This window comes from Pteropus medius, unplaced genomic scaffold, assembly GCF_902729225.1.
Source record: "Pteropus medius unplaced genomic scaffold, Ma_sr-lr_union100, whole genome shotgun sequence".
NCBI classification, from domain to species: domain Eukaryota; kingdom Metazoa; phylum Chordata; class Mammalia; order Chiroptera; family Pteropodidae; genus Pteropus; species Pteropus medius.
In genome coordinates, this window is record NW_024352787.1 from 27769110 (window position 1) to 27788841 (window position 19732).

At 48.1% G+C, this 19732-nt stretch overlaps 1 protein-coding gene across 2 annotated transcripts in view; it reads left to right on the top strand.

Annotated features, from left to right (window-relative positions):
- Positions 1-19732, top strand: part of POR (cytochrome p450 oxidoreductase) — a 58758-nt gene that overhangs the window by 34529 nt on the left and 4497 nt on the right. For both annotated transcript variants that reach the window (XM_039849328.1, XM_039849329.1), the window contains exons 3-8: positions 11890-11938; positions 15171-15299; positions 16799-16948; positions 17530-17654; positions 18315-18404; positions 18823-18921. In XM_039849328.1, the coding sequence (XP_039705262.1) occupies positions 11890-11938; positions 15171-15299; positions 16799-16948; positions 17530-17654; positions 18315-18404; positions 18823-18921 (642 nt within the window). The remainder of the gene's footprint in view (positions 1-11889; positions 11939-15170; positions 15300-16798; positions 16949-17529; positions 17655-18314; positions 18405-18822; positions 18922-19732) is intronic.

Consider the following 19732-nt stretch of genomic DNA (forward strand, 5'->3'; position numbering starts at 1 on the left):
GTTGGGCCCACAGCGATGCCTGCCAGCTGTGGCTGGAGCTGAACAGGGCCACCCTCCTAGATGGGGCCTCCGCAGCGCAGCCTCCACCCCCAGCTGGCCCAGGCCCCCAGGCTGCTGTGGTCTCCTCTGCTGCACTCACTGCTCTGAGCAGCACTGTAGCGTGCGCACCACACCCCCCCTCCTCCCCCGCTTCACTTCTGGTGCCAGACAGCACTTTAAAGAAAAACAAAGCTTTTTATTATGGAACATTTCAAACACCAAAGCATATTGCATAGAAGAGTGAACTCATGTTCACCTATTACCCTATTTTAACAATTATCCTCTCCTCACCAGTCTTGTTTTCTTTTTCCTCCCCACTGCTCCTAGATTATCTTAAAGCAATCACATAATTTCATAATTAATCATTTAATTCATAGGAATTATGAATAAAGAAATCATGATTTCATAGGAAGTTGGAAATATTTTCTATGACCCTATATGGAAATATGAAATATGAAGATATTTCAGTCCTCTAAAACTCAAAGACTCCCTTTTTTATTTTGATTTATTTTTATTTTTTATTTATTTTTTTAATTAAGTTTATTGGGGTAACATTGGTCAGTACAGTTATATAATTTTCAGGCATACATTATAATTTGACATCTGTATATTCTATATTGTGTTTTCCAGAGTCCAGTTTTTCCTACCATATATATGACCCCCTTTACCCCTCCTCCTCCCCCCCTCTCCTCCCCCCTAAAAGTGGTTCCACTAGTCTATAGTCCATGTCCATGAATCTCTGTTTGTTTGTCCTGTTCATTTGGTGCTTTTAGGTTTATATTCCATATATAAGTGATATCATGTGATTTTCAACTTTTTCTGTCTAAGCTTATTTTGCTTAGTATGATTATTTCAAGGTCCATTCATGCTGTTGCAAATGGCAGTATTTCATCTCTTCTTATGGCTGAGTAATATTCCATTGTATATATGTACCATAGCTTCTTTAGCCAATCATCTATTGTAGGACACTTCAGTTGCTTCCATGTAGGATACTTCAGTTGCTTCCATGGCCTGGCCACTGTGAATAATGCTGCTATGAAGGACTCCCCTTTTAAAACATAACTTAATGCCATACTCCTGAAAGTCAACAGTAAGCTTCAATATCTTCAGATAATCAGCATTTGTTCATAGTTCCCTGGTTGACTGATAAAAATTTTTAAACCATTTTTTTAAAAATTCAGGATCTAGACAAGACCCCTATATTACAGTTGATTAATCTTATAAGGCCCTCTCTGGGGTAGGAAAGGGGTGAGGTATATTGAGGTATAATTTACATGCAATAAAAATCACCTTTAAAGAAAAAATAAATGAAATTCACTGTTTAAGTGTACAGTTTGATGAATCCTGACAGATGTATACAATTGTATAACCAGTGTTACAACCAAAATATAGTATATTCTGTCATCCCCAAAAGCTCCATCCCAGGTCCCTTTGCAGTCAGTACCCACCTCCACTCCACCTCAGCAACCACTGATCTTATTTTGGTCCCTGTAGTTTTCCCCAAATGTCATGCAAATGGAATTATGTAGCTACAGCCTTTTGTGCCTGGCAGCTTCTTAATGTAATGGGAAATCTCTCAGTTCATGGACTTTCCCTCCATTCCTGTTTTTCCTTTGAAGGTTGTTTGAAGAAACCTGATCATTTGTTTCACAGAGTTTCTCACAGTCTGGGTTTTGCTGATTGCATCCCACTGGGGATGGCTTCTGAAAAGCCACAAAAGAGCTCATTCTCCTATGTGATCTTTATTTAGGGACTTGCTCCGGACAGAAGGGCCAGAAAAGCCAGGAGTCAAGGCTTTTGGCATCATTTCTGTCCGTCCTTATCTTTTGAGTGCTGACAGGTGGAAAGTGATCTGGAGTTTTTTCCACATATAGCTCAGGGTCACTCTTTCTGTAGAGAAGTCCTTGGCTCTCCCAAATGTGAAAATAGAAACACAAATGAGTTTTATAGAGAGAAAAGCACGCAGAGAAGGCCTCTGTGGACATGGAGAGTGTGCCATGCCTAAAGGCTCCCAACATCAGTGAAATGAGAAGGAAATGGGCTCAGGATATTGCTCACACCCTGCAGGCACAGGCGGGGTTTTTTTGCTGCCACCTGACCACTAAGGGATTTCACCTGCCTTTTCTTCTTTCCTGTCTCCTGATGAGATTGCGGTGGTTTTGCCATTCCGGTTAGCACCTGCAGCTTCGAAGGTGGGCTGTCTGGGAGCGATGCAGAAGCTGAGTGTCCTAGACCTGCTGACCTTGCTGGGCATCATCAGGGCACTTGGTGCTGGTGGCTCAAGGCTTCTCTTCTCACACTTTTTCTCTCACTTCTGCTAACTCCCCACCCCAGCCCCGTTGTTGTCCGCCCTGCCACCCTGTTTTCTTTCCCTTTTCCTTTTGCACACAAAGGCAGGGTCACTTTGTGACAAAAACCAAGTCATCCCAGTGTCAGAGGATGCGGCTTTTTCTGTCACTGATGGGCTGAATATCCCTGAACAGTTTCTTGGACCTCAGTCTCTGCTCTCTCCTGAACGATAGCAATAGCCCCGCCTAACACCTGACAGGCTCAGATACTGCCCAGTGGTCTTTAGGGCTCAGGAGAAAGGCCAGAGAGCGCCCTGCGGTGTTGGGAGGGCAGGCGGCCAGGGCTGCTGTGGCAGGTTGTGGGGTCCTGGTCTGCATGTTCGTGGATACATGTTGAAGGCTACATGGGCGAGGGATATAGGAGGGAAATGGCAGCCCACTCAAGCCCCAGAGCGCCCCAAATGACAAGGACCTAGGATCCCTGAGAAGGGCTGTGGACTGTGCTTTCTCGACATTCCTGGGGACACACCTGGGACTTCCTTCTGTGCCTTGACTGAGAGGGTGGGACAAAGGGGCACAGCATGCTCAGCGGGAGCGGACATGAACTTTCACAGGTCTGGAGTTGAGTTGCCGGCTCACACCGGAGCCTCATTCTCCTTGAATACTAGCTGGCATACAGTAGGCACTCAGTAACTAGTAGTTCCTGTTCCTTTTTGTGACCTCCCACACCTGCTTTAACCTTCCTCCTGTAGGCCCTCGTCACAGGAAGCCCCTTCTGCACTGCTCTTCATCAGTTCTTGGCCCTGTCAGCGGAAAGAGATGCTGTTTTTTATTTAAGCTCCGGTGAACCACTTTGTTTTCAGCAAAGGCAGCTCTTCCAAACCATTAACTTTCTGCCCCAAGGCTCTGAAACTGTGTTGCCCACGGTAGAGAAATCCTGGCCCGCTTGGGGGAGCCATCTTCCCGTGGTAGAGGCCTCAAAGTCAACGTTGGTCTTGTGCCAGCCAGCCTGCCCCACAGCTCTGTGGCCATCGTGTGCCCTGTCTCAGCGCTCATCCCTTCTCTGACAGTTGGGGCCTGCTACCCTGGGGGTTGGAGAACTTGCTGCCACACACTGGGCTCTGGGGAGAGCCATTCAAAAGCAGCTGTCTCATGTGTCACTATAGGTAGCGGAAAGTCCCAGAAGAAATCAGTTCCACTGTGCGGAAAATTAAATTCTTGAGTTGTAGTTTTCAGAAATCCTTCTGAGTGTTGCCTGGAACTGGAAACAAAATGAATCACATGGGGACATCTTGGCTCATCTCTGTCCAAGTGACTCAGTGCTTTTGTCCACCCTCCCTTTTGTCTTCTCCACACAGCAGGCTGCAGTCGACTTCTGAAGCCTGAACCGGAGAGACTCCTGCTCCCAATTTAGGAGTGGCGGGCCCTAATTGGAACCTTTTGCGCTCCATTATGGAGCCGCTGGTCTCTGGGCTCGGAGCCTGGGCCAGCTGCAGCCTCTCGCGATGGGCTGTCTGTACTTGGGTTCTTTGACGGGGTGCTCCTTAAGATGAAGCATCTCAGCAGCGAATGCTGTGACCACCTCACTGGGCGGTACCCCCACTGTGCAATGGGAGGGTGAGATGTGCTGGTTTCACAGCACCCTGTATGCTCTCAGGTGAGATAGGCTCCCAGGTCTTAGGCTCTGTTGCCCACAGTTCTTTTGTAGGGAGGAAGACGGGGACCAGATCTAATTTAATATCATCCTGAGGCGCCCTGGCAGTAGATTCAATGCAGCTTCCTTTATGGAGAGAGGCCCTGCCATAGCAACCTGCATAACTGCTTTCTAGTGTCTAGAAGAGCTTTATTCAGCCACCATGACTTCTTTTTATTTTTTTTTTCAAGTAGGAAAGGGGGAGGATATGGAGAGAAAGGGCTCTGATATAAACAGTTTCCAAGGAGACCCGAGTTGAGGTTGGGAAGGTTTTCTCCTTCCCTCGGTCCATACTGAAGGAGGAGGGGTGTGTGCCCAAACGCAGGGGATCACGGGAGGTTTCAGCTTGGAGCCCCGGTTCCTCCCTGCTGGAACCGCCAGATGTTGCAGTGTTCTCAGGCTCCTGGGGGCGGATGCACGCAGGGGCTCAGCCAAGATTCCAAGAGGACTTTGGAGTATCTAGGAGCACTTTCAGAGATCACCGGCCTGCCAGCACTGTGTAGAGGATGAACAGAACCCAGCTTCCTAGCTGCTGGCTCCCTGCCTGTTGCCAGGGGAGTGCTGTAACCTGCCTTCTTCCTTAAGTCCCGGAGTTGGGAGTGAGAAACCATGGGGTGCACGTACTCATCTCCTCGGGACGAGCCCACCCGAAGAAGGTCAGTTCTAGACAGTGTCCCTGGCAGCAGACTGTGTCGATGCCCCTCGGGCTGGGGGACACCGGACACTTGTACTCAAGTATGGATGGAACTTCTTTCTGGGCAGGGAAGCCCTGGAGGTATGAAGAGGGTGCCGTTGAGAGTTGACCAGCAGAGTTGAGGGCATTCCCTGGGGGTCTTGGTTGGGCAGGGGCACTGCTGGCCCCTTCAGTCCTGGGTTTGCAGGCTGCATGTCCCTGCTTCCAAAAGACAGGATTTGGACCAGAAATCAGGAAAGCCCCAGCCACCGACTCTGCCTATTTAAGGATCAGTTCCCAAGTGCAAATTCCAGTGTGAAGCTCTAGGTAGGGTAAAGCCAGTTGGGGGCTCTCAGGTGTGGACCTGTGCGGGCTGAGCAGCAGCACCTTGCAGTGGGGAGACGGTCTCTGCTGCGTCCCAGCAGACCAGATGTAACTAGTAGGAACATCCGTAAACTGTGTATGTTGGGGCAGTGACTAGTTGCATGGGGTCTTCCTCAGTCCCTTTGGGTTTCCATTTTCCCCTCCTGGACGTTGGTATGCCCAGAAATTCTGGAAGCCATCCCTGGAGTTGAGGGGGAAAGGGTGGGAATGTTCTTCCTTTCTCCAGGGATTAAAGTTAACAAAGGGACCAGGGCTGGGGACAGGCGGGGCTAGCCATCTTGCCAGCCCCTGACGTACCCAGCCAGACCTGCTTGGAGGGCTTCCCTCTCCACTCCCAGCGCTACCAGCCTGGAATTCCTTCCCTGTGCAAGTACATCAGGAGGCCACACTGAAGCTCTTCTCCCCATGCACCCCCAGCTGGCAGGGCCAGAACCAAAATCTGCATCGGCTGTGTGGGCCTTATGCAGAAGCCCCTTGGCTGCTGATTCCATGGCTTTCTTTCTCGAGCCATTTTGTCTCTGAGACTAGAGCTAAGCTCTTCTGGGAGGACTTTCCGGATTTCTCCAGCCATAGTGAAGCTCTGAAGCTCTGTGGTCTCAGCTGTCTGATCCACCATTTGGTCTTAGCATGGGCCACTGTGTGTTGCTGCGCCTTGGAAATCACAGTGTCCACACAGCCTCGTTCTTTTAGAGAACACCCTCTTTATCTCTGCGGGTTAACCAAGTTCCAGGTGCTGTGTAAGGCACTGGGAGAAGTGGCAGAGGCCAAGCTGCAGTGTTCTCAGTCAGAAGAATCTGAGGCCTGGAGAAGCCACAACTTGTCACAGGCCCGTTTGGTGGCAGAACCAGGACTTGAACCCAAGTCTCTGCCCCTGATATGGGGCCCCTCCCATCCCTCCGTGATTCTCCGTAGGGCCTGTCTTTCCTCAACTTGGTGATTGACCCTTGGAAGGTAGAGGCTGCCTTGTTCGGTCTCATGCCTGTGGTGCTGATACGGTGACTTTCCCACCCAAGCTGGCACACGTCACCTGTAGATGGACAGCAGCCTGGCACGCACTGGGCAGTGGGGATACCACTTGTCCCTTTCTTCAGCAAATCTTCAAATCCACTTTCTTTGAGACGTAGCTTCTATGGAAGCCTCTGCCCTTTTAGAAGAGATAGGAGTTGGCATTTTGGCTAATGTCAGGCCCTCTCAGGTAGGTAGGGGAACTCTCCAGAGGCTTTCTTAGACCATCTTTGCCAACCCAGAGGACTCAGGACTGACTGCCCCAAAAGCTGAAAAAACATATGCTGAGTGCCAGGCATGTGCTGGTTGCAAAGAGATACCTGATAGCTCCCCCCAGAATTATTAAAGCCAGACCTCAGATTGAGGTCAGGTGCCTGGATGAAAGTGGGAGACACATCAAAGATGGTGACAAATAATTTTACTGTTTGAGGAGCAGGGAAAAGTGTCTGAGGAGGAAATTATACTTTCTGTCTCAAGGATAGGCAGCGGTTTGTGGGAAAAAGTCAGAGGAAGGATGTTATAGGCAAAGACAGCAGTGAGTCCAAAGGCATAGAGGAACCAAGAGAAATTATGAGTAGTCAGTGTGGCCCAGAGCGTTTGTAAAGTAGAGTTGAGGGATATGGCGCTGGGCCGTATTGTGAGATATACTCCAAACTGGTGACCTCTGTTCTCTTATCTAGAATATCTTCTCTGGTATGGGTCTCTACCTGGGGTTTAGCTATTCTAATTATCTGCATTGGAGCCTTCAAAATCAATCTGTATCCACATGCAACATTTGACATAAAAAGTAACTTTCATTTTTCTTTCACAAAAGCATTACATGTTCATTGTAGAAAAGAAGGGTGGGGAAGTTGAGAGTAGAGATTAGCAAAAAAGGGGGTGGGGGAAGACTCATAATTGCTTCCCTGGGAGAGAACAACTCTTAAAATGTCAGTGTTCATCTTTCTCCTTTCCTTTTAAATAAAATGGGATCATGTCATCCATATTATTGTGTATCTTGCTTTTCCACTTAAATACACCAAGAACATCCTTCCACAGAGATAGATAACGATCTGCTCTCTCCTGGTTAATAGGGAACCACATGTGTCATGCGGCTGTAACCTGTGTAGCCTCACCCCTATTTTTAGACATTTGAGTTGCCCGTCTTTTTTTAACTATATGTACATCTAATTATGAAAATTATGGAAACCATCTCACCTTTTATTCTAACCCTTCGATATTCTCTCTCAAGATGCTGGTATATTTCTCTTCAGCTCCTTTTTCTATGAATAATTAATAATATGCACTCTGCTCTGTCAGGACACAGATTCTTGTTGTCCTCCTGTCAGTCATATATTATACCCTGGGAGGGATCGCGTGTGAGGGAAGATGTGTTTATTACCTTGGTGACACAACTGTAGCTTGTTTTTCACCTGGCTCTGCATCGTTATTCTCAGTTTCTACCAGAATTTCTATCAGAGCTTCTGCTGTGGTGCATCCATACACAGTGATTGGCAGTGGTTGAGAAACTGAGAAAGAAGTACTCCGTATAAATGAACATTCCAAAAAAACAACACTTTTTTTAGGTGTCAACCAAGTTCCTTTAGTTTGTTTTTATTTTTTAATTGAGGTAAAATTCATACCCATTAAAATTCACCATTTGAACTGTTTTAAAGTGTTCAGTCTCGTGGCTTTTAGTATAGTCACAATGTTGTGCAACCATCCTCACTATTTCAAAACATTTTCATCACCCCAAAGAGAAATGGTGTCCCAATTAAGCAGTCACGCCCCAACCCCACTCATCTACCTGTCTCCGTGGATTTGCCTGTTCTGCGCATTTCATATAAATGGAAATTGCATTTAGTTTTCTATCTGCTTTTTTTTTTTTTCAAAATATGCTTCAGGAACATTTGTCTAGATTGCTGACAGTTTTCTTAACCATCAGTTTAAATTTACTTTTTTTTCCAATTGACATTCAATATTATTTTGTATTAGTTTCAAGTGTATAGCATAGTGGTTAGACATTCGTATAATAGACAACACGATCCCTCTAGTTAGTCTGGTACCCACCTGGCATTATACATGGTTATACTATTATTGACTATATTTCCTGCTATGCTTCACATCCCCTAAATTTATGTTTGAATTATGTTTAGTAGGTAATATATTCTTATGACTCAGAATTCAAAAGGATCACAGTGGTAGAATTCACATCATTTTGCACCTTGTTTCATCTAAGAGTGAGTATTGGTGAGCATGCCTTGTTAGTGCAGACAGACATTTAATATTCTCGTTTATGTTCTAGTTTAGGCTGCATATAAACCAGAGGGATAGTAAAGATGTTGCTGTTGGTGGCTGGGCATGGACAGAAGTTGCACTTGTGGGCAAGATGTCCAGAAACAAGACCCCTTTGGAGTGTGGGTTGGAGCTGGGAGTTGGAAGAGAATGGGAGCAGGCCTTAGGGTCTCCATTTGTGCTCTTGCCCTGGCCCCACTCATGTTGGGATGCTGGGGTAAGGTGGAGTCAGGGGGAGGGCCTCTCCGGGTTCCTATGAGGATAGGCCATTGCTGGACGGGAAAGCCGGGGAAGATGTCCCCGACTCCCTCCCTCCTGCTCCTCAAGGGCCTGCTGCACTCACATGGCCTCCCAGACAGAGAAGAGAAGCTGGAGTGGCCGAGTCGGGCACCGGGCATTGCCTCCCATGGAGCCCCACATGCAGCATTATTTAACACTAAGGCCCTGAAAATAGCCTGCTATTTCATACTAAAATAGGTTAGTAGATCATAATAGTCCTGGACCTATTAACCTAGTGAAAAGCCCAGTGGGGACTTAAATGTGAAACTTCTGTCTTTATATTTACAAAATTACATGTCTAAGCAGCTTTGCAGAGGCATTCTTAAAAGAAACCTTCACTGACGTAAGTTTTTCTTCGGACTCCAGGCCTCTAGCCTGGAGGGACATCACTTTTATGCAGTCGTGCTGAGTGTGTGTGCGCGCGTGTGTACACTCCACTCTTCAGTACACTTTCTCATGTGTGGGAAGATGGAAGGGGAAGAGCATAGACCTTGGAGTCAGGCTGGGTTTAGTCCTTGTGTGGCCACTTACTGGCCAGGGAACGAGGCACAATGCTGTCATTGGGCCTCTGTCAACTCGTCTGTAAGATGGGCATTCAGTTCCCCCTGTATTGGGGTGGAGATGGGCCTGCTTTGTGGCAGGGGCTTTCTGGATGTGATCTCATGTTACCTTCCTGAGACCCCACATCTCCAACATGTCACCCCCAGATCCTGAAGTGCCTGGCCATCTCCAGCTGCATCCTTGCTCGCTGGCCAGCCTTTCTGACCCCGTGCGGACCCCTGGCTGGCAGGCTGAAGGGAACCAGTGGGGGAGCCCCTGTAGGGGAGAGGAAAGATGGAGGCTCTGCACCCTCCCCAAGGCTGGGCCCATCCCCTTCTGATCCCATCCCACCCACCCCAGACACAGCCTACTTTGGGCTCCTTCATACCTTATCGAGTCCCTTTCTGTCTGGTCTGATCCCATCCATGGCCCATCCATGTTTCATGAAGAACACAGCACCTTGACTGGACTTATCCAAATTGGAAATTGGGATAATCTCGGCTAAGTAAGTAAAAGGCACGAGTGTAGAGGAGGCCAGCCTTCAGCTAACTTTTGAAAAACTGTGGAAATACTCAGCACCTGCCTACACACACCTGCTGCCACTCTGTGCCACAAGCTTCTGTGCGAGGATTTGGTGGCCACCCAGAGAGAGACCCTGCTGTTGGCTGAGGTCTGACGGGAGGTTACCAGGTGAGTGAGTGGCTGGTACCAGTGACAGCCACCAGTTATGGAGCCTGCCTTGTGCTAGATGTTCTGCTAGGTCATTTATATCCTTTTTCTTTGTTCGATTTTTGCAAAAACCTCTGAAGTAGAATTTGTTATCCCCATTATCTAGTTGAAGAGCAATGAGATCCTGGTTCAAATTCACTCAGCTGCAGGCGAGGAAGTCTGCCTGACTCCATAGCCCCTGCCCGGCCACCTGCACCTCATTGCCTCCCAAGCCTGCCCGACAGTCTTGGTAGTGGGAGAAAATGGGTTTTGGAAGCAAATTGTAAAATTATAAACTTTTTACTGAAATATTGTATCTGTGGAAAAGTACATATAGATGGATGATTCTCGCCATATTAACACCCAGATCAAAGAGCAGATCATTACCAGCTCCCCAGGAGCCTTCCTGCTGTCCCTTGCCCACTGTCCTGACTCCTGTCCCCACACATTAGTTCTGTCTGTTTGGGACTTTCTATAATGAAGTCATATATATGTACTCTTTTCTACCTGGCTTCTTTCACTCAGCGTCACATTTGTGAGCTCATTCATGTTAGTGTGTGTGGTGATCATCTTTTTCATTGCTGCAGTGGAGAATGTTCTGGTGTATGAACACACCACAGTTTCTCTAATCTTCTGCTGATGGACGACAGGGTTGTTCCCTCTGGGGAGCACACATGTCTAATGCTGCCGTGAACTTTCCTGGTATGTCTTCTGTGCGCGGGTACGGATGTGCTGTGAGGCGATACTGCCACCAGCCTTTCAAAGTAGATGTGCTGTATTGCCCTCCTCGCAACAGTGTGTGGGAATTCTAGTTCCTCCACAGCTTCGCCTGGACATGACATCGTCCGTCTTTAGTTTTAGCCATTCCGATGTGTGAATAATAGCTCTCGCTGTGGTTTTAACTTCTGTTTCTCTGATAACTAATAATGTCAACTACCTTTTCATATGTTTTTTGGCCATTTAGATAGTCTCTTTAAGAAACTGCCTGTTCAAGTCTTTTGACAATTTTTGTGTTGGATTACGTATCTTTCTCTGATTTGTCACGATTTCTTATACTCTAGACCCAAGTCCTTTGTCAGATGTTGTTGCAAATATCTTCTCCTGTTTTTCCCACCTTGCTGCTTTAGGCCTGAAAGTCCCTGAAGAGGCTCACTTGGCTTCTTTAGTTGGCCCTGCCGGCCTGGGACAAGGAAAGAGAGAAGGAAAAGGATGGGAAATAGACAGGGAGAGGGGCAGGAGGCTGGCAGCTGGGAGGCAGAGAGTGGACAGAGGATCCTGAGGCTGCGATGAGACCAGCAGCAGTGCTGCTCTCTGGAGGGGACGGGGCCCAGTTCAGGGCTCTAGAAAGTGCCAGGATGGTAGAGAAGGGAACAATGAAATGTGGCTTCACTGCAGAGAATGGGTGGGGGAAATCTCAGGGAAGTTGGCACGTGGGCTGGGCCGTGGGGTGGAGCAGAAGTCTGTGGGTGAAGAAGTGGATTGAAGATATTCTGGGTGGAAGTGATGGCTGGACAGAATTCTGAGGGCCATGATGGAGAGAATGGTGTGTGGAGGGAAGAGTCAGGCGAAGCTGGGGACAGAATCTGAAGGCATTTGCATACCCCTATCCTCTGGGTCATGGAAGCCATTAAGGGTTTGAGAGTGGGGCAGGCAGTAGAATGATCAAACCCGTAGTTAGGAGACTCCTGTGTGCTGTGTGAGGCAGGGGTTGGAGGTGAGACAAGGCCATGGGAACCACTGGCCAGGGTTGCTGAGGGATGGGGAAGTGAAGTCCTTGACTATTTTGTTCTCATTTATCTGGGGCGGGGGTCCTGGCTTGGCCAGGTGTTGGTGTCTCGAGACACTTCGAATTCACTATTGGGGAACGGGGATGAGGCCTGGCAGCCCGGCGCTGGACCACAGGCAGCTGCTGGTGTGGTCACTGGGGAGTGGCACAGGGTGGAGCTGGAATGCCCCTCGATGCTGCTACGTGCATCCCATGCCCATCAGACACTTTTGTTTTTCAGGAACTTATCTGTCAAAGACAGCAGCTTCGTGGAAAAGATGAAGAAGACGGTGAGTTTTCACTACGTCTGTACTCTTCCCAATGAGTCTTGGCCTGGTGGATGCTTACAGGGTCCAGCAGAAGGTCAGCTGCACTGGACAGGAGAGGGCGGGTGGGAACGCAGGCCTGGCTCTCTTGTGTGTACATTCTCGTCTAACCAAAGCCCCAACGTTGCTCTGCTGTTGCTGGGAGAGTTTACTGTGTTTTTGAACAAACCAAACTATAAAAATAGACCGTCCCTCTAACTCAGGATGCTGTCCTGTCTCCTTTCTCCCAGTCCAGGCTCTGTCCACAAGCATATCTAAACCTCACAGAGCTGTGGTCATGGCACAACTCCAGTTTTATCCCTTGTTGTTTTTGTTTATTTAAGTATTTAATTTTATGAAAAGGTACTACATTCACTTGGTGAAAATCCAGAACGTGAACTCTTCAGTGGAAAGCCTGTCTTCTGTCCCTGCCACTCAGCCCCAGTGTTCTTAGGATTGTATGAATCCTTCTAGAGCTTCTTGGTGCCCGTACAAAAAACACAGAGACTTATTTTACACGTTTTTGAAATACAAAAAGCGGCCTATTGCATACAGTTATAGACTGTGCCTTTTTTAAAAAGACCTTCCTCTTTCTTTATTATGGCCGTACAATGATTCCACTATGTAACCATAAGTACTGTATTTGTTTAAGCACTGCCCTGTTGATGAGGGGAATATTTCTAATCTTAAGCTCTTACAAACAATGCTGCTGTGACTATGTAGATCATTTTGCACTTTTGCAAATACAAATTTTGCAAATTTCCAGAAGTGGAATTATTGGATTGAAAGGTACATGCATTTGTAATTGTGATGAAAGCTGCCAAATTGCCCCCAATAGGGGTCACAGCGGGACACTCTCATTAGCAATGTGTGAGAAAACCTGTTCCTCACAGCCTTGCCAACAGTTCATTACCAAAGTTTAGGGGGTTGCCAGTTATCTAGGTTAAAAAAATGATATCTCTGTGTAGTTCTAATTTGCATTTTTCTTATGAATGAGGTTAAGCAGATTTTCATATGTTGTGATGCCATTTATTTTCTTTCTTTTTTTTTAATAGATTCTCTGTTCAAACGTTTTGCCCATTTACTGTTGAGATTGATCTTTCTTGAGGAACTCCTTAAAACTATTAAGGAGATTGACCTCTTGTCTGCAATATAAGTTAAAATATTTTTCCCAGTTAATTGTTTTGACTTGGTTTATGTGTGTTTGTTTTGCCATGTAAAAGTTACATAGTCCACTTCATTCTTCTTGCTATGACTTCTGGACTTCGAGTTGCTCATTTGAAAGGCCTTCCTCATTCTGAGGAGATAAAAGAATTCTTTCATGTTTTCTTCTAGTACTTTTATGGTTTCATTTTTCATATTTAAAATTCAATCTATTGGGAATTTATCCTGGCATAAGATGTAAGGTATGATGGAGCCAGCGCTACTTTCTCCTACGGCTGTCTATAAGTTCCATGTAATAGAGTCCATCTTTTTCCCACTGGTTTTATCATATACATAATTCCCATGGGGTTTGGGGTGTATTTCCATATTTTCTTATTCTAGTACTTTGATCTTGCTGCCTGTTTATGTACAGTATCTTACTGTTTTAATTATTGAGATTTTATACCTTGTTTTAATATCTGGTTGTCCTAGGCACTGCCCTACCCCCTTCCCATCACTCCTGTTTTTCAGTTTTCCTGGCTATTATTTCATATGTATCTACTTATTTTTGGGTAACAGTTTTATCAAGATACACTTCATATTCTATACAATTCACCCATTTAAAATATACACGTTAATGTTTTATAGTATATTCACAGAATTATGCAAACCATCACCACGATCAATTTTAGAATATTTCATCATCCCAAAAAGAAGCCCGATACCCATTAGCAGTCACTCCCCACTCCCTAATTCCCCACCCTCAGCCCTAAACAACTGTTATCTACTTTATGTCTCTATAGAGTTGCCTATTCTGGATATGTCATGTAAATGGCATTATATAATATATGGCCTTTTGTGTTGGCATCTTTCACTTAGCATAATGTCTTCAACGTTCATGCACGTTGTAGCGTGTGTCAGCTCTTTAGTCCTTTCTATTGCCAAATAATATTTCTATGGATGGAGTCTTTTATTTTTCTACAGGACTTTTAGGATCACTTTGTTGAGGAAAAAAGAGCTCTTAAACTTTTTATTAGAATCACGTTACATTTTTGTATTGAAATAGGAAGAAATAACATCTTGTATGTTGAGTTCTCTCCAAAATCAGAGTACCTTTCCATTTAGTTGAGTCCATTATCACTCAGTAGCTTCTCGTGTATTTCTTATAAGGTTTATTTCTAGGTACTTTATATATTTTGATGCTACTGTAAATATTTAGCTACTATTTTACATCCTGTTAGAGTCCCTTAATCTGATATCGTAAGTATTTTCTCTTTTATTAAGTAGTTTTTGTAGTGATTAATTTAAAATACCTTCTTAAATGATTTTTAAATGATTTGTAGAAATTCAGGAAATACAAAAGGTATGAGAACACTTTAAACTCACTGTAATCCATACATTTTATTTTGTGTTTTGTACCTGTGTCAGGGCTGGATCCAAAAATTAGGGACCACTCTAAGGGATTTGGGGCACTGGGTACCACTGCAGAGAAACCTCATTTCTACATAAAGAGACACGCAGGTAGCCTTTGCCTCACTTCCACCTTTTGCAAAGAACATCCAGTTGGCTGGACCTAATTTACTGCATTGCTAGCTCCAGGGGAGTCTAGGGATAGAGTTGGGGCTTTTCAATAGCTGCTGTAGACAGCACAGCAGGAGGGTGGGATGAAGAGCATGTGAGCCAACCCATATGGTACCTTTCCCTGTTGTCTAGATTTTTATAAATGTGTATTACTTTTGCAATCATCCAGAAAAACCTACCCATAATCTCCTATTTAGAGACTCTTGGTATATTTCTTGCTAGTCTTTTTCTTTAGTGTATGCATGTGTATAAATAAAACATATACATATATATGAGGGCGTGGGTATACAGAATTGGATTATACTATATATACTGTTTAGTCACCTTTTTTTTTTTTTACTGAACATTGTTTATTTTTTTTCAGATGTCAGGAAGGAAAGAGTGTCCTTGAGGGGCCCCACCTACCTGGCCTGCCCCTGTAGTCACCTAGAATCTCTGGTGAAGCCTGTGGCTCTTGGCCCTTCTCTGACCCCACGTATCTGGCCTTCCCTAGGGCAGGAACATCATCGTGTTCTATGGCTCCCAGACGGGGACCGCTGAGGAGTTTGCCAACCGCTTGTCCAAGGACGCCCACCGCTACGGGATGCGGAGCATGTCAGCAGACCCCGAGGAGTATGACTTGGTGAGCTCTCACCACACCCCAGCCCTTCCTCCCAGCCCTTCCAAAAGCATTAAGGAAAGTTTCCCTGGATCATAGTGTTGCTTAAAGGGCAGAGTTAGTCAAAGGGACAGACAAGAATAGATATCTCCTGTCATTTGTACTAGCAGCCAGGTGGCCCCGGTTTTAAGGACATTAAGAACACCTGGCCCAGGTGTGAAGCATGAGCTCCCAGCACTGCTCATGCTCAGCCTTCATGGACTTTACAAGTGCTGGGTAGGTGCTAGCAGAAGTGGATTGGATGTGGCCTTAAAAATGAAAGGGTCTCAGGTCAAGAGAGAAACTATTTCCCATCTCTCCCCCACCCCCACCCAAACTGCAGCTGCAGGGAAGCTGGACTGAGGAGTGGAGGAATCTGGCTCTAATCTCACTCTGCTCTGACTGCCCATGTGACCCTGAGCCAGCCTCTGCCCCTGAGGCCTTCCTTGCCTCCTCTACAGATGAGGGATGAGGGCGTTGGATGGGCCATCTCTGGGAACCCTTCCTCTGGACTTTGAAATGAGGCCGTAAACTCCTGTGTCTGGGCCAGAGCAGGAGCTGAGACAGGGCCTGAGGGAAGAGTGAACGTGAGAATTGGAAAAGGCCAGCCATGCCCCCACTTTGGGGCTGCAGGATCCCTCCCACTTCTTCTATCACTCTATCGGGCCACCACAGGACTATGCGAGACTCAGTCCAGACGTCTGGCCCCAGCTGCGCCCTCTCCCCAGCCTGCCTGTCTCTGAGGGTTGTGGGAGAGGCTCACCTTGCTAATTCGCCTCCTGGATTGGCCCCCTCATCCTGTTCTTCTCCTTGCGCGGTTGCAGCTCTCTGGAGCGTCAGAAGAACTAATGGCAGCCAGGCCACCTGCCCCAGGTAGAAGCAGTGGACATGGAAGGGGCACCCAGGAGGGTAGGAAGCTGGCAGGGAACAGCTAGTCTTGGGAAGAAGCCCCCAGGAATGTGCCTTCCTGCTTCTCCACATGGGGTCATTGCCAGTCATTGCCTGTCTGTTCCTGCAGTTCCAACAACACGATGAATGTTCTCTCCCTCAGAACCACACTCTCCTGGGCACCAGCTGCTTCCTGCATGTGCCACTTCATCTCCCAAACCAAACCGTCCCTCCACCTCTCTCACCCCCTGCCTTCCGTCTTGGGGACAGGCACTACTACCTATCTGTCTCCAGACATGAGTTTTGAGTTGGTGAACAGTTGGCTAGGAGTTAGTGAGAGCCTAGGCCCTGTTGTGCTCCAGGGACCTTGTAGGACAATGAGGTTCACCTGTGGTAGGCCAGGGCGGATGCACAGGGAACCACATTCTGAGAGGCAGCTTGTGGAATAGAACCCTGTCAGTTTGTACCTGTCAACATCTTTAAATGCACTCCCCTCCACTTGAACCCTGGACTTGCTTGTCTGTACCCCGTCAGACCTGACCTAGAGCAGGCTGAGTCATGGTTGCTGGGCCTGGGCCCTGCCCTTGTCTCTCCAGGCTGACCTTGGCAGCCTGCCAGAGATAGAGAACTCATTGGCATTGTTCTGCATGGCCACCTATGGCGAGGGGGACCCCACGGACAATGCTCAAGACTTCTATGACTGGCTCCAGGAGACAGATGTGGACCTCTCTGGAGTTAAGTATGCGGTGAGTCTCCCTGTCTTCTTCCACTGACTCCCTTTGGACTCCCAGGTCACAGTCTGCAGCGCCTCACCTGGGCCTCTGGACCCCTTTGTCCAAGAGGAAATTCTCCAGGTCTTAACTCATTCTGATCTGCCAGGGCAGGCTGAGGTGTCAGGACATGGGGGTCTGGTGGGGAGCTCGTGACAGGGAGCCCTAGGGAAGGCTGCTTATGGGACAACCCCCTCTTCCACCCTGAGCCCCAGAACTAAGAGAGCTTCTCCTCCCATGTCCCCAGCCCTACTTTGCTCCACGGGGCATTTGTTGCTGGAGACTAAAGGCAGGAAAGGTTTGTGGCGGGATGACCAAGATTCAGCTGAGCAAGGAGAGCCGGGTGGAGAGGGCGAATTGCCCCTGCTGGCCGCCCAGGTTTGAGGCTTTTAAAGGCTGGTTGTGGATGGGACTCTGGGCTGTAAGGCACCAAACAAAGCCACTTCCAGAAGCCAAAGGTGGCCCACCTCACAGTGCTGCCTAGCGGCTTGGCCAGCACTGCATGGAAACTCACCCCGACTGCAGGCTAGGCCTCAGACCCACTCCTGTCTTTACAGGTTTTTGGCCTTGGGAATAAGACCTATGAGCACTTCAATGCCATGGGCAAGTATGTGGACAAGCGTCTGGAGCAGCTTGGTGCCCAGCGGATCTTTGAGCTGGGGTTGGGCGATGATGATGGAAAGTGAGTGTCCTGCATGCTGGGACCCTCCATGGAAACCCTGCCCCAGCTGTCACGTATCAGGAGCCCCTCAGGGTTAGGAGTGGGCTGAGGCACATGAGGGAAGTGCAAAGCCATAGTGTGTGCTGAAATTCCATAACACAAGGGAAGGAAGTCACCCTACCCACTCCCCAGCCTCTATTTTGTGAACCGCCTTTGCTTTTCCCCATCCTCTTGATTTGCCCAACTCAAGTAAAAGCCACCCATGGCTAGTGTAGACATTCTAGACACTTTCTGATACCTTGGGTTACATCACTGGGTGGGCATGCATGAAATGAGCCCTCAAGCTCTTGTGGGTGCTGGGGAGAGGGTCCAAGCTAGCCTGGCACCCCAGCTGGTACCCAGGCAGTTGGGTAAGCTAGCCCATTACAGCAGGGGTCCCTAACCCCTGGGCTGCGGACTGGTACCGGTCCATGGCCTTTAAGAACCAGGCCGCAGAGCAGGAGGTGAACAGTGGGTGAGCAAGCGAAGCTTCATCTGTATTTGCAGCCGCTCCCCAGCGCTAGCATCACCACCTCAGCTCCACCTCAGATCATCAGGCATTTGATTCTCATAGAAGCACTGGTCCCTGGTGCTGAAAAGGTTGGGGACCGCTGCCAGGGTCTCATTGTCTCCTCTCCCCAGCTTGGAGGAGGATTTTATCACGTGGCGAGAGCAGTTCTGGCCAGCTGTCTGTGAGCACTTTGGGGTGGAAGCCACTGGAGAGGAGTCCAGGTGAGTGTGTGCCCACAGAGTGGGCGGGGGGCTGTGGGTGAGTGCCTTCTGAGGTGGGAGACCATGCCTGGTGGAATGGCATTGGGGGTGTGAGAGAGAGAGATGCCGGTGAAAACTCATTCTGATGCGGGAGGGTCCCAGGTCCCAGGTCCCAGGTCTCAGGCTAAGGCACTTGGGCTTTGCCTGAAGTCATGAACTTTCCTTACCTTTTCACAGAACCACCTGGAAGCCTGCTGAACCCCAGGCTGCCCAACCCGTCCCTCAGCTCTGTGTAGGCTCCCTCCTGCCCCGTATGTCCTATCTGGACACTCATGCACTGTCTCCTGCCAGTTTCACTCCCTGACTTGGCTTCTTTCCTCTCGGGACTGACCTAGTCCCCCGCCAGCCCCCGGCCTCACCTTCAGTCTCCCCTTTCCAGCATTCGCCAGTATGAGCTTGTGGTCCACACAGACATAGATGCGGCCAAGGTGTATGTGGGTGAGATGGGCCGCCTGAAGAGCTACGAGAACCAGAAACCGTGAGTGGAGAGCATGGTTGGGGGACAGGCCCTGAGGCCCTTGGTGCACCTGTCTCAGGTGTCTGGGGATGGCAGACAACTGGTAGTCCTGTGTATCCCCACAGACCCCATCCCATGGGGCATCCTTATCCACCCTTGTCCAGGAGTGGGCATGGGTGGGGTACTCATGTTTTCATCTCCACTTTACCCGAGCACTCGAGCTCCAGAGCAGAGAGATGAGAGGCTGCTCTGTGCTTAGGGCCCTCAGAACCCCTCCCTACCCAGAGGTCCTTCCGTCCAGGGCACAACCTCTGAAAGACTGGCACTTGCTCGGTTTGTACTTAATTTGCTGACATTTTGGTCTGTAAATATCCTGGGATGGGGGATGCATCCCAGTTTCTGGACCAGGACGTAGCAAGTTCAGCTATGGGTCTAGGTTGAACTTTGGCAAAAGAGGGTACACTTTCTAAAATTCTGCCTCAATATTTGGATTTTTTTTGTCTAAACACACAGTGTTCCTCTCCTGGGCCCCTGTCTTGCCTTACCCCTGGGTGCTGCTCAAACTCCTGATGGAGCCACCTAGGAAAGTTCTCCTTTTACTGCCGGGATTCAAGACCGGCAGCCCTGCTTTCATTAGTCCTGCTGGAGTCCTACTGTAGCAGGAAGCCCCAACATTTCAGTGACTTTACAGAGTAAAAGTTCATCTCCTGTTTATGTTGCTGTCCAGGGCAGGTGGGGTGAAGGAGCTCTGCTCCACATAGTCACTCGGGAACCAGGCACCTTCTCTCTTGGGAGCCATCTTAAGGGCCTAGTCCTCCTTTGCAATCAGCTC